The sequence below is a fragment of the Schistocerca piceifrons genome, chromosome 8 (assembly GCF_021461385.2).
Source record: "Schistocerca piceifrons isolate TAMUIC-IGC-003096 chromosome 8, iqSchPice1.1, whole genome shotgun sequence".
NCBI lineage: Eukaryota > Metazoa > Arthropoda > Insecta > Orthoptera > Acrididae > Schistocerca > Schistocerca piceifrons.
Genome location: NC_060145.1, coordinates 65403971 through 65419120, shown reverse-complemented (window position 1 = coordinate 65419120; position 15150 = coordinate 65403971). Strand labels below are relative to the sequence as shown.

The following is a 15150-nucleotide window of genomic DNA, read 5'->3' as shown; positions in this document are numbered from 1 at the left end:
TATTTTCACAGATAAAAATCCAAAGGTGTCAAATCTGGTGAACGTGGTGGCTAATCCACAGCACCCCTACGACCAATCCACTTTTGACGGAACTGCACATCCAGGTATGCTCGCACATTGTGCCCATAATGTGGTGGGGCTCCATCATGCTAGAAGAATTCTGGAAATGTCCCGTCCTCCATTAACAACGAGGGAAACACTTCTTCATCCAATAATCTCAGATAACCGTTAGCTGTTACGTACCATCAATAAAAAAAGGTCCAACGACTTTGATACCCCCATACGCCACACCAGACCATCACTCTTGCTAAATGATGCCAACAGGCTCACTGTTGTTGCTTCATCGGTGGCGGATTTTGGTCTTCCAGCCTTAGGTTTATCTGCGACAGAACCTGTTGCTCAGAATTAGGCCAAAAGCTTGGCAACTGCGCTATGAGCGATGGGCTGTCTGGTTGGGTGACGACTGTTGAAATCTTCAGCAATGACCCGTGTGCTTCCTTCTCCTGATATCGAGATGATTTCAGTGCATTCTTCATGTGTTAAGGACATTTTGTAACCTGTAAATAAGGAAACAATTATTAAAATGTTAGCATGAGTAAATGATACCAAACAGTTAAACACATGTAACATATCAGGCATGGGATAGTCACTTTCTACCGTTTCAGACTCCATTTTATGACTTCTCAGTACGTAATACTCACGCTGCCGAGCGTCCCACTGCTGCCGCAAGTAATTGGCTATAACACGAGAATGAACAAAGCTATGTTTAAAATAACAACAGCATTGTTTTTCTGGTGAAATTCTCTATCTGTTTGATATGTCACATGACGACATTCCCATTTGAAATTTTTGGAGTTGTATTCAAGATGGTGGCTTTCAAGATGGCTGCCATGTTGGTGGCATAGCCTATAAAGTTTTCCCCTTCCCGCTCCTCGTGTGTAGGGACTTTGTTTCCTTGTTTGTTACTCCATTTGGAGTTTATCAGGGTGTTTCCGAACTTTTGGACCACCCTGTAGAATCATCTGAAATATGTAGTGGAAAGATCTGTAAAAATGTTGGTTACATTGACTTATGTATTCTGTTCATATTCATACCACAGTTAGGCCTCACCTGAAATGTTTGTAGTAATTTAACATTTTTGTTAATTGTTTTCACTGTCTCTCCAGCTGCAACAAATAATTAATGAGACAGTCAAAAAGCACAGAGTTTTTCAAGCTAACACTTGTTTGTCTCGAAATAAGCATAGTGAAATTCCATACATTCAAACACTACTCAAAATAGTAAAATATATCATTCACCACTGATTGCTACAGTTTTAATGGTTTGTTATATTGATGGATTAGTTACAGGATTTGATAGGAAAATTCATCCAGATAGAGTTTGAAGCTGCACACGAGATTGCTTGGGCAAAACTCAGTATCAGGGGTGGGCATAAAATTATAACTGGATTCTTTTATCAACCTCCAGAATCACCTCCTGATTTAACTGAAAACATAAGAGAGACATTCAGCTCACAAGTATGCAAGTTCCCAAGTCATACTGTAGTCATGGGAGAAGACTTCAGTCATCCTACAATCACTTGGGATACTTAGTTTTTTAGTTTTGGGCATGACAGGACATACTGTAAAACACTACTTTTCTATATATTTGCCTTCTCTGAAAACTATCAAAAACAGGTGGTTTGAAATCCCACTGATGATGGAAATACAACTCATGGCAACAAATGGACGTGACTTCTTTGAGGACATCCACATCGAAACTGTTATCTGTAACAATAATGATTACCGAAGTGCAAAGGGCAACTAAAGCAAGTAGAAAGATTTATATGTTCAGTAAACTAGATAAAGAGATGGTAGTGTAACATCATGATGAGGAACTTCAAACTTTTAGCTTGGGACAGGTGAAACTAAAAGAACTGTGCCTCAAGTTCAAAAGAATAGTTTACCATGTAATGGATAGATATGCACCCATTGTAGCGGTTCATGGTGCGAGGGGTGCTTCATGGTACACCGTCACTGTAAAGAAACAGACTGCCACATAACAGGTGTAAAATAAAGCACAGGGCTATCAATATCGAGATGCTCAGTGAAACATGTTTGGCTTAGAGAGAAATGTGTGAACCTTCAATGACTACCTTAGCAGAATACTGCCAAAAGATGTTTCACAAAATAAAAGGAAATCTTGGTTGCATGTAAAGACTGTTAATGACACCAAAGTTAGTTTCACTCACTCATGGATGAGAATGGAACTGAAATGGAGGCTATCAAAACAAAAGCATATATGCCTTTACATATGGAAACCCAGGAATGTTGCCTCAGTTTGATTCCCATACCACTGAAAACATAAGTGAAATAGATATTAGTGCCAGTGGAACTGAGATAAAGCTGAAATTGTTTAAATTGAACAAACTTCCAGGGCCCAATGGCACCCATATCATATTCTACACTGAATTAGCCCCTCTTTTAATTATAAATACCACAGATCCCCCCCCCCCCCCCCCCTCAAAAAAACTGTGCCCAGTAGTTGCAAGGAAGACCAGTCACTGTCGTCTACAGGAATGGTTAAAGAAGTGTTCCACAAAACTACTGTCCAATATCTTTGATATTCAATTGTTGTAGAATCTTGGAATCTAGTCTGAGGTCAAATATAAACAGTATGGATTCCTGAAACATTGATCATCTAAAACCCAACTTGTGCTTTTGTCACTTGACGTACTTTGTTGTGGTAGAGGTAGTGCTTGTCAATTTCGAAAAGTATTTGCCTCCATACCACATCTACACCTATTATGAAAAGTGTGATCTGTCAAGTGAAATTTGTCTCTGGATTGAGGCCTTTTTGATAGGGAGTATGCAACGAGGTATCTTCGATGGAGAGTCATCGACAGATGTAGAGTTAATACTAAATTCGACTAAATGAGGATGTTGAATGGATATTAAGAGCAATAGCACAAAGAGTCACAAGTTCGTTAGACCCAAGGAGAGAGTCATGAATGTGATGAAAGAAGTGAACTGGCAGATACTTGAAGACCGATACAAACTCTCCTATGAAAATCTACTTACAAAGTGCCTAGAACAAACTTCAAGAATTGACTCTAGGCATATACTACAACCTACCCCCCCATCCCCCCCACCCCCCACCCTTACCCCTCTCTCCACAAATCACTCTCATACCGGTCGCAAAAACTTGCAACGCACACAGAGGCATTTAAGCAATCATTCTTCCCACACTCCAAATGTGAATGGAAGGGGAAAAAGCCCAAGTACCTGGTACAATGGGACATATCTTCTATTGGGCACTTAAGAGTTTTGCAGAGTATGGCTGTTGAAGTAGATATAGAGACAAAGATATGTCAGAACATAGAGTTATTGTGCTTAGAAAAACAGTCTAGATCACACAAATCACATTTATTAGTGCCCATTTTTAGTCTAAACATGGATAGTCTCCAGACTATACTCGAAAGTTCATGTGTGGAGATGGATCCATGGAGCAGGAACTGCAGAAGTATCTAGATGCTATCAAGTGCAGTTTACAGTATTTGGAGACTTCTGGTGTTCCTGCTCCATGCATCAGTCTGCACTCAAGTTTGGAGTACAGTCTTTAGGCTGAAATCAGTATCAAAAAATGTGATTTGCACAATGTAGATGGTTTATTTAAGTACAATTGTGAAACTGATTGCTGTTTTCCCACAATGTTTTTGAAAATATGTACTTAAAGAGTTATTGCAGATTATGAAATATAATTAAAACGCATAATAAACAAGATCATATGCTCGAGAACTTTAACAGCTGTTACTCCTTTTACACAGATTTCACAAAATAATTTTGAATACATAATAACATAATATCAGTATTTTGAAAAGAATTGATTTTATTCACCATATAGTGGTGATGTTGAGTATCAGACAAGCACAACAAAAAGACAGCTAAACAAGTGAGCCTTTGGCCAAAAGACCTCCTTCTAAAGTAGATAAAGCACACACAAACATTCACGCTAACACAACTCACACGTGACCACTCTCTCTCTGGCCTTCGAACCCAGACTGCGATTGCAAGCAGCTGCATGTGAGGGGAGAAACAATTTGGGTGGTGGTGGTAAGGAGGAAGCTGGGATGGGGGGGGGGGGGGGGGGGAGGGTATAGTAGGGTAGGGGTGGGAGATGTTAAAGTACTGCTTGCGGAAATGTACAGGCACGTGGTGGGGACAGAGTAGGGCAGCTAGGTGTAGTTGGGGAGGGGAAATGGGGCACTGGAAAATGAGAGAAGTAAAGGCTGTGGGTGCATTGGTGGAATAGAAGGCCATGTAGTGCTGTAGTGGGAGCAGAGAAGGGGATACATGTATGAAGGGCAATGATTAACGAAGTTTGAGTCTATGAGGGTTACAGAAACATAGGGTATACTGGAGGGAGAGTTCCCACCTCCACAATTCAGAAAAGCTGGTGTTGGCAAGAAGGATCCAGATGGCACAGGCTGTGAAGCAGTCATTGAAGTGAAGCACATTGAGTTGGGCAGCATGCTTAGCAACTCGGTGATCCAGCTGTCTTTTCGCCACAGTTATTCAGAGGCCACTCTTGTGGAGAGACAGCTTGTTGGTTGTCATGCTCATGTAGAATGCAGCACATTGGTTGCAGCTTAGCTTGTGGATCACATGACTGCCTTCACAGGTAGCCCTACCTTCGATGGGCTAGGTGATGCTTGTGACTGGACTGGAGTAGGTGATGGTGGTGGGAGGTATGGGACAGGTCTTGTACGTAGGTGTATTACAGGGATATGAGCCATTAGGCAGGGGGTTGGGAGCAGGATTGAATTAGGGATGAACAAGGATATTTTGTAGGTTCGATGGGTGGTGGAATACTACTGTGTGAGGGGTGGGGAGGATGGTGGGTATGATATTCCTCATTTCAGGGCATAACAAGAGATAGTTGAAACCTTGATGGAGAATGTGATTCAGTTGCTCCAGTCCTAGGTGGTACCAAGTTACAGGGTAACTGCTTGTCTGTGGCCAGGTAGTGAACTTTGGGAGGTAGTTGGTGACTAGAGAGATTACGCATGGGAGATCATTTCTGTACAAGGTTGAGAGGGTACTTTCAGTATATGAAGACTTTAGTAAGAATCTTGGTATATTTGGAGAGGCACTGCCTGTCTCTACAGATGTGACAGCCATTGGTGTCTAGGCTGTATGGAAAGGACTACTTGGTATGGAATGGGTGGAAGTTGTTAAAGGGAAGGTATTATTGGTGGTCGGTAGGTTTGATATGTATAGAGGTACTGATTTTGCCATCTTTGAGGTGGAGGTCAACATCGAGGAAGGTGGCTTGTTGGGTTGAAGAGGACCAGGTGAAGTAAATGGGAAAGAAGGTTTGAGGTTCTGGAGGAATGTGGCTAGGGTGTTGTCACCCTCGATACGGATCATGAAGATGTCATCCCTAAATCTGAACCAGATGAGGAGTTTGGAGTTCTGGGTGCTTAGGAAGGATTCCTCTGGATGGTCCATGAATAGGTTGGTATACTCGTATGATGGTATCATGTGGGTGCTTATTGCAGTGCTAGGGAGATATATATATAAAAAAACAAAGATGAGGTGACTTACCGAACGAAAGTGCTGGCAGGTCGATAGACACACAAACATACACACAAAATTCAAGCTTTCGCAACAAACTGTTGCCTCATCAGGAAAGAGGGAAGGAAAGGGGAAGACGAAAGGAAGTGGGTTTTAAGGGAGAGGGTAAGGAGTCATTCCAATCCCGGGAGCGGAAAGACTTACCTTAGGGGGAAAAAAGGACAGGTATACACTCGCACACACGCACATATCCAACCACACATACAGACACAAGCAGACATATTCTGTCCTTTTTTCCCCCTAAGGTAAGTCTTTCCGCTCCCGGGATTGGAATGACTCCTTACCCTCTCCCTTAAAACCCACTTCCTTTCGTCTTCCCCTCTCCTTCCCTCTTTCCTGATGAGGCAACAGTTTGTTGCGAAAGCTTGAATTTTGTGTGTATGTTTGTGTTTGTTTGTGTGTCTATCGACCTGCCAGCACTTTCGTTCGGTAAGTCACCTCATCTTTGTTTTTATATATAATTTTTCCCACGTATAGTTGGTCATGGCAATCAGGGAGGATATTGTAGGTTTGGAATCCACTAGACATTTGGGAAAGGTAGTGTTCAATAGTTGCAAAGCCATTAGCATTAGGGATATTAGTGTAAAGCAAAGTGACATGGATAGTGATGAGCAGGGTACCTTGCGATAAAGTAAGAGGAATGGTCGGGAGTCAGTGGCGGAAATGGCTGATGTCTTTTGTATAGGAGGGAGTTTGCGGGCAATAAGCTGAAGGTGTTGGTCTACAAGAGAAGAGATTCCCCAGTGGAGTTACAGTAACCAGGCAGTGGTGGTCGATCATGGACAGATGGAGTATAGTGAAGGAGTGAACTTAATCAGGCTCCAACTGCCCCAAAATCATCCCCTGCTAACATTCCAGAATTGCTTATCTTCAAACCTTGTCTCACTATAATTCAATTTAACGCAAAAAGAAATGGCATAATGTTGCACAACTCACGACTGAGCAGTTGCATCGATGTGCCACTTGGACTAGAAGCAGCTTATAGACCAAGGTCAAAGATATTGTGCCTACACAAGCCTGCAGGGTTGCCACAGCTTGCAAGAAAATCAGTCTCATTACTTTATTGTCACACCTCATATACCAACCTATTCATGGACCATCCAGAGGAATCCTTCCTAAGCACCCAGAACCCCAAACCCCTCACCCAGTTCAGATTTAGTGATGACATCTTGGTGCTCCATATCAAAGGTGAGGACACCCTAGCCACATTCCTCCAGAACCTCAAACCTTCTTTCCTATTTGCTTCACCTGGTCCTCTTCAGCCCAACAAGCACCTTCCTCAATGTTGACCTCCACCTCAAAGATGGCAAAATCAGTACCTCTGTCCATATCAAACCTACCAACCACCAATAATACCTTCACTTTAACAACTTTTACCCATTCCATACCAAATAGTCCTTTTCATACAGCCTAGACACCAATGGCTGTCACATCTGTAGAAATGAGCAGTGCCTCTCCAGATATACCACTCAACATGCAAGATAACTTTACATCCACAGAATGAACTGCAATCCACCACCTAAAATCTGATCCCAATCTAATAATCCTGCCTGCTGCTAAAGCGACATCACTGTCGCTTTGAATTGCAGTGATTATCTCGCAGGAGTCATTCAGCTGTCAGATTCATCCACCTACAATTCCTATCAGAGTGACCCTGTTCCAGACAACCAACAGGATCTCCAGTGTCTCTTCAAATTCTTAGGCCCATCCCAAAACCTTTCCCTTGAGTCCGTCTCTTCCCTCACCCCTACTACTCACCACACTCCTACTTTCTACGTGCTTTCTGAAGTCCACAAACCCAGCCACCCAGGATGCTCCATTGTGGCCAATTAATGTGATCCCACTGAGAGACCCTCTGCTCTTGTAGACAAATATGAGCCTATTACCCACAACTTACCCTGCTGTATAAAACACACCAACCATTTCCCTGACAGACTCTCCACAGTTCCTGTTTCTTTACCACACAGTGCCCTGCTCATCACTATTGATGCCATCTCTCTTTACACTAACATCCCTAATGCCTATGACCCTGTTGCTATTGAGCACTACCTTCCCCAACGGCTGACAGATTCCAAACCTACAATATCCTTCCTGATCGACATGGCCAACTATATCCTCATCCACAATCACTTCACCTTTGAAAGCATAACCCACAGACATTTATGGTACAGCAATGGGCAACCACATGGCACCATCCTATACCAACATATTCATGGGCCATCTAGGGGAATCCTTTCTAAGCAACCCCTCACCTGGTTCAGATTCATTGATGACATCTTCTTGATCCAGATTCTTCATAGCCTGAAATTGCCCCCCCCCCCCCCCCCCAAAAAAAAAAAAAAGTTCCACTGTCGGGCTACAAAGGAGCATTCCCCTCATGACTTGGTACCAACCAGGACACTTTGACTACCTCTTGCCATGCCCAGAAATGAGGAGTATCCCACCCACTATCCTTCCCACCCCTCCCACGGTGGTATTCCACCACCCATCGAACCTGCGATGCCCTTGTCCGTCCGCAATCTGCTCCTGCTCCTGACCTCTTGTTCATGGCTGATAGCCCTGAAACAGATCGAGATGCAAGACCTGTCCTATACACCCTCTCAGCACTACCCACTCCAGTCCAGTCACAAGCAGCACTACAACATCCCCACCCCCACCCTCTTATCCTTCCCCCTCCCCACACCAGCCTCCTCCTTAACACCATCACCCAGATTGCTTCCATCATGTGCAGTTGCTCATAGTATAGTCTTGGAGGCCAGAGACAATGGTCAGGTGTGTGTGTGTGTGTGTGTGTGTGTGTGTGTGTGTGTGTGTGTGTGTGTGTGTGTGTGTGTGTTTCTGTTTCTGTGTTGTCATCTTCTTTAGCTTTGACTGAAAGCTCACTTGTTTAGCAGTCCTTTTGTTGTTCTGTCCTTTCCATAATATTTTCATTATTCCATCCTGAATTTTTCATTATTTAATAATATAACATTTCTCAAAGGAAAATTCAGTTGAGAAAACTAATAAATATGAGGCAGAATACCAGGCTAGCACTTTACCTTCAGGAGGCAAAATAGTTACTATTGCTGCCAGACAACATACGAAAATAAGTGTGATGACCTTATCCAAGCTGTATCCTAGTGGAAGTGGTCTATTACAGCTCAAGTGACACTTTGTTTTCTAATGCAGAAATAAAAATAAATGTAAGGGGCACTCAAAGGAAAAGGAGACTGATGAAAAAAAGTAAACTGTTTATTATTTCAAAATGAATCACCATAACTGTTAACACATTCACCCACTGAGAGACAAGATGGTCACCGCCTTCATGGAAAACTGTACGAGTGATCGATTCGTTCAAAGCAAATCGAAAATATAGGAATTGGGGAGATCGGGACTTTATGGAGGGTGTGTAAGGGCTTCCCAGCAAAACTTCTGCATTGTATTCAAAACAACAGGCATTTCAGCTCTGGGAAAGTCATGATCATCTTTTTCTTTGAAAGTAGGAGCCCATTGCTCATAGACTTTCTGGAACAGAGCACCACAATCGACGCACAGCTGTATGTGAATACTTCACAAAAATTTAAGTGTGCCATTAAGTCAAAAAGCCTAGGAACGTTGGCAGGTGATATCATTCTGTTGCAGAATAATGTCCACCCACAAAGGTTGTTTCAATTACACTGCAGAAGTTTCGCTGGTAAACACAATCTCTTCCAATGCAATTTCCATATTTTTGGAGCCCAGAAGAAAGACATTCATGGCCATTGATTTGCTTTGGATGAAAAGGCACACACCTGACTACAATCATGATTCCACAGGCAACCACAAACATTTTTCCATGAAGGTGTTGACCAATTTGTCTCAGTGTGGGAAAAGTGCATTAACGATTATGGTGATTACTTTTTAAATAATAAACCGTTTGCTTACTTTTTTCATTTGTCTCATTGTCACTTTATTGCCCCTTATAGGTAACACTATTTCAGTACCCGTTGGCCCTCATCCTTCCCAGCAGAGAAACTATGCAGTATTTCTCTCCAGCTTCTATTCCTCCACCCAGGGGGACCAAAGAAAGCTTTCAAGACACTAAAATTACCTTTAAATCACTATCTTGGCTCTTTTTTTTTTTCACTTACCTTGCCTTTATACATTGGACTATGAATGTTGGTCAATAAATATGTGCATTAACTCTCCACTGCACCTACCGAAATGGTTCTCTCTTTGAGGATACAAATAAAAATTTACCATGAGCCTCATGTTTTAGTAATCTGTATGTAATTTTAAAAACAAATCTGTTACATTAGAAAGTAACAGAGTAACTATACATTGGTTCAGCACAGTAGTACACTTAAGAGTTTCCTAAAATTGTGTGTTAGTGATGCCTGGAGTGAGACAGAAGGGTAATGACTTGTCTGAATACTTCCCCATTCATCCCCTTGACATTACTCACACTGAAATGGAGTATAAGGTGTTCAGGACGTGACAGTATTTCTCTCTGTGTGCTGTCTTAAAGTAAACTACATTATTTGAGGCACATGTAACATCTAAACCTTTTTTTTTGTTTACCTGTCAGAGCAAATTATTAGACCGTTTTGTATAGAATTGGCAACCTTTATAGCTTGTAATTTGTCTTGGCCTTACTTTCATTAAAGAATATAGCACATACAGTAAATGCAGTTTTCTTTTGTCCTGCTGTGCTTTATTTGTGCACCTTTATTAAATTGTGATGTAAACACATGGCTAACTAGCTTTGCAACTAAGTGATTTTTAACTGTTGTGTCTCTTACAGTAACCCTTCCTTTTTGAGACAAGGAGGGTTACTTGAACCTTCCATTTTAGGACCAGGAAGGCATTCATTGTTGCATGCATGTTATGAGGTTTTTCTAGTTTGTTGTTTTTCAAATGTTTTTTGTTGTTGTTTCTTTCACTCATAACTAATTGCATGCTTTTAACTGTTACTTGTACTTTTGATACACTGTATCTCTCCTGAAACACACATGAGGAATCAGGGATTTTCTGTGACAAAGTAGATGACAAATAAGTGTAAGTATAAAATCTACTTCTACGTAATGAGTATTAATGTTTTACACACTGATTAGGGTGTGTGTAATTGTAGTATCAGGCCATTACTAACTGCAATATTTTAATAATACTTTAATGTTTGATCATGATCTTAACAGAGTGAATTATAATTAGAAATTTGAATTTGAAATCCAGTTTCTGTCCATCACTGTTCTGACAAAATAGAAGAATCTTCTGATACTGTTACAAATACATGTTAATTGTATCCAGAAACTTTCTATTAACGGCCTCGATGTGCTCTAATCATCATATTTGAATCCAGATTGTTAATATTTTTGTTACTGAAAGCAACAAGACTGAAAATGTATGACACTGATTTCTGCAAATAGTGTACCTTGCATCTATGGAAATTTACACTGATGACTGATATATGCAACTTATCATTCCTAAAATTGTCTGTCCCAGGAAATAAAGAGATTCCCTCCAAATGAGACAATGCCAATTGCAGCAGTGATTCCAAATGAAACACCCATCGGTTTCTGGTCAGCACTAAAAATTCCGGTATGTTTAAAGATTTCAGTGTGCTTTGAGTTAATGGAAAATTAGCTTTGTGTATAAGTGTCAACACTTTTAATTTCTTCTTTTTCCAGGGAGTTGTGGAATATTCTCTTTCCCTATTTTTTGCAAAATTAGTGAGCTACACGTTTCTTTACTGGCTTCCTTTATACATATCAGCATCAAGTAAGTATAGTTGATCTAGTTAACTATTAAAATGTCAGCCCCATTTTTTTGATATTTTGTTTCTGTGTCACTCAGATATAGATATGAACATAATACTAGACAAAAATGTCCATAAACTGCATTGTATGTGATTGTCTAAAATTTAATTTTTTTGTTGTATGTAATTCGTGATCTCCAACTTCTAATCAAAACCCTCCTTAATGCATGGGTTTCAAACTGCAAGTATGTCATCAAGTGAAGGTCATAATGTTTTTATATGAAAGTATGTTCTGTGGTAGATTTTTGTTGATTAATACTCCGACATTTAATTGTGATGTTTTGTGTTGTGCTGAAAATTATGAAGACATATCTCACAGCAACATTGGGTGCAACTCTCAGCGCTGACGTTTCTACCTTATTTGATGTTGGTGGCATAATCGGCGGCATTGCGGCAGGTGTGATCAGTGATTACACTGGAATGAGCGCTGTTACTTGTGCTGGGATGCTTGTTGTAGCCATTCCTTTGGTAAATATGCATTGGAACATATTTACTTATAGTTTAGAGAATATGCAAGTAGTTTCTTTTTTATGCATAACATGAACTTTAATATCAAGTGTTAGCTGACAAAAGAAAGTAGAAGTTACATTCAATACCTTAAGTAATTCCCACTGCCAAAGGGATCCTGTAATTTGCATATTGTCAACACACTGTCTGATTCATGTTTTCCCAGGCGTTATGGATGAGCCATGTTTTTGAGTGTCCAGCCAGGTTGCCAGTTCAGTTTTTATGCAAAAAGGAAGTTATCCATGTGGCTACACGCACAAAAACATATTGTCTACCAGTTTACAATTTTTGTTTTTTGTGATACTTGGTTAACAAGGAATGTGCAGATACTCTTTATAAGAGGACAAAATAATGGATAAATTGAACAGTTCCATGTCTTGTTAGAATTACCACAAGTCAGGGGCGAACTGACATTTTAATTTCACCTTTTTATGGGAGCTGTTAGTTGGATAGAGTTTCTGAAAGTTATTTGTGAGCTTCATTCATAATGTTAAATCATGCTAATCACATTATTGTGAAAATGAAAGTTGCTACTCACCATATAGTAGAGATGCTGAGTCACAGTTAGGCACAACAAAAAGACTGTCCCATATAAGCTTCCGACCAACATGGCCTTTGTCAAAAATGTGTGTGGCTTCAGCTGCCAGAAGCTGCAGGTGTGTGTGTGTGTGTGTGTGTGTGTGTGTGTGTGTGTGTGTGTGTGTGTGTGTGTGTTTGGTGTCTATTTTAGACAAAGGCCTTCTTGGCCGAAAGCTTATATTGTGACAGTCTATTTGTTGTGCCTATCTGCAACTCAGCATCTCCGCTATATGGTGAGTACCAATTTTCCTTTTCATAATATTCTTTCACTCCATCCTGGATTTTCCATTGTTTAATCACATTATCTCTCTCTCTCTCTCTCTCTCTCTCTCTCTCTCTCTCTCTCTCTCTCTCTCTCGCACACACACACATACACACACACACAAACACAGAGAGAGAGAGAGAGAGAGATTGGGGGGGGGGGGGGGGTTGTGCTTCCATCATCAGGCCAAAAGCCATATAAGAATTTTGCACCCTAGCACAAGATAAATAAAAACAAGCAAAGTCAGTCCTGTCCCACAATAAAATACTAGATTGTTAGTGTTAACCTAACTCCATATTAACAGTCTGCTGCCTTTAGTGCAAGCTCCACCATCAGTACTCACTACATTTGATAATTGTTTTCCCTCGTGCTGCTGTGTATTGTCCCAAGTTTCGTTTCACAGTGTGAACTGTGCATGCCTCAGTTACCAATTAGCAAGTGAACAAAGAATGTGATATCTGAACTTGCAGCCAAATGATAGAAATAGGTCACAACTAGGCTGGCATGATAAGGAAGACATCGAACCGGAGTAAACTGAGAGAGCTGTCATAGTGGAGTTAGCGCTGATGGCGTGTTGATATGGAGTAAGGGGAAAAACAATAGTCTGAAATTTTAGTGTGAGACAAGATTTATTTTATTTGGTTTTATTCATGTGCAAGTTTGCAAAATGTTTGCATGGATCTTGCCTGATTGTGGGAGCATGTTCTCTCTAAATATGCCATGTGTACGAGGTGTGGCTAGAAAAAAACCGGACTAGTACTGGTGAAATAGTAAAACGAATGCAATAAGGCTGAAAGTCGCGTGGCCTGTCACGTGACTCTCGCTCCGCCTACTGCTTAAGTTTCATCTGCCTCCTGCACTCAGTCTGCCCGTGGCGTCTGTTTTAAGTAGTTGACGTTTTGTCTGTGCGTCGGAAAATGTTGAGTGTACAGAAAGAACAGCGTGTTAACATCAAATTTTGTTTCAAACTAGGAAAATCTGCAAGTGAAACGTTTGTAATGTTACAACAAGTGTACGGCGATGATTGTTTATCGCGAACACAAGTGTTTGAGTGGTTTAAACGATTTAAAGATGGCCGCGAAGACACCAGTGATGACACTCGCACTGGCAGACCATTGTCAGCAAAAACTGATGCAAACATTGAAAAAATCGGTAAACTTGTTCGACAAGATCGCCGTTTAACAATCAGAGCAGTGTCTGAGTTAACAGGAGTTGACAAGGAAAGTGTTAGGCAGATTCTTCATGAAAGTTTCAACATGAACAAAGTGTGTTCAAAAATGGTTCCAAAGTGTCTCACAATTGAACAGAAGGAACGCCGAAGAATGATTTGTTCTGACATCCTGGAAAACATTGATAGTGATCCCACCTTCTTACAAAATGTTATTACTTGCGATGAATCGTGGTTTTTTACTTACGATCCCGAAACTAAACGCCAATCGATGCATTGGAAAACTCCTGGTTCTCCACGACAAAAAAAAGCACGAATGTCAAAATCGAAATTCAAGGCAATGATGATTGTTTTTTTTGACATCAAAGGGATTGTGCACATTGATTGGGTACCAGAGGGACAAACAGTGAATCAGCATTACTACATTAGCATCCTGGCTACCCTACGTGAGCGAGTACGGAGAAAACGGAACGATTTGTGGAGAAAAAAGTCATGGATCCTTCACCAAGACAATGCCCCAGCTCACAGTCCGTTGTCAGTGAAGATGTTTTTGGCAAAACACAACATTCCCATCTTAGATCATCCACCCTACTCACCTGATTTGGCCCCCTGTGACTTTTTTCTTTTTCCTAAAGTCAAGTCAGCTTTGAAAGGAACTGGATTTGAGACTGTTGAAGCAGTAAAAGAAAATGCGACGGAAGTAATGTATGGCCTTACCGAAAATGATCTGCAGCATTGCTATGAACAGTGGAAAATTCGTATGGAGCGGTGTAGAGACCGAGGAGGAGAGTACATTGAAGGAGATAACATGAAATTGTAAATAATTGTAAATAAATGTTTTTTCCAGCATCAGTCCGGTTTTTTTCTGGCCGCACCTCGTATATTAATGAGAGTAGTATTATTAAACATTACAGTTGAAGCAGACAGGTAAACTTGGAAACTGACATCTAGAGTGATGAGAAAGACATTTGGATGGTTGCAATTAGGAGAAACGTGGGAGCACAGCATTCAGACTGATTAGATTTAATATACTTTTTGTTCGGTAGGTCCATAGAGAGGAGACTGTCAAGTCTGTAGAACAAAATTTTGAGCCCAAAAAACTTAGCCTGACCTCAATAGCCCTTAAAGAGATGCTGTTTTACATTATGGGGTGAAAGTATGCAGTGTATGCTAGCTTCTTTATATCTATGTCATCTATATCTGACAACATGCAAATTGCAAATAAATGTATAAGAAGGGAAGGGCA

General features: G+C 40.8%; 1 protein-coding gene across 8 annotated transcripts in view; it reads left to right on the top strand.

Moving 5' to 3' along the window:
• LOC124711334 (glucose-6-phosphate exchanger SLC37A2) overlaps positions 1–15150 on the top strand; it is a 369968-nt gene that overhangs the window by 328282 nt on the left and 26536 nt on the right. For all 8 annotated transcript variants that reach the window (XM_047241365.1, XM_047241361.1, XM_047241362.1 and 5 more), the window contains 3 exons: positions 11076–11171; positions 11261–11351; positions 11708–11856. In XM_047241365.1, the coding sequence (XP_047097321.1) occupies positions 11076–11171; positions 11261–11351; positions 11708–11856 (336 nt within the window). The remainder of the gene's footprint in view (positions 1–11075; positions 11172–11260; positions 11352–11707; positions 11857–15150) is intronic.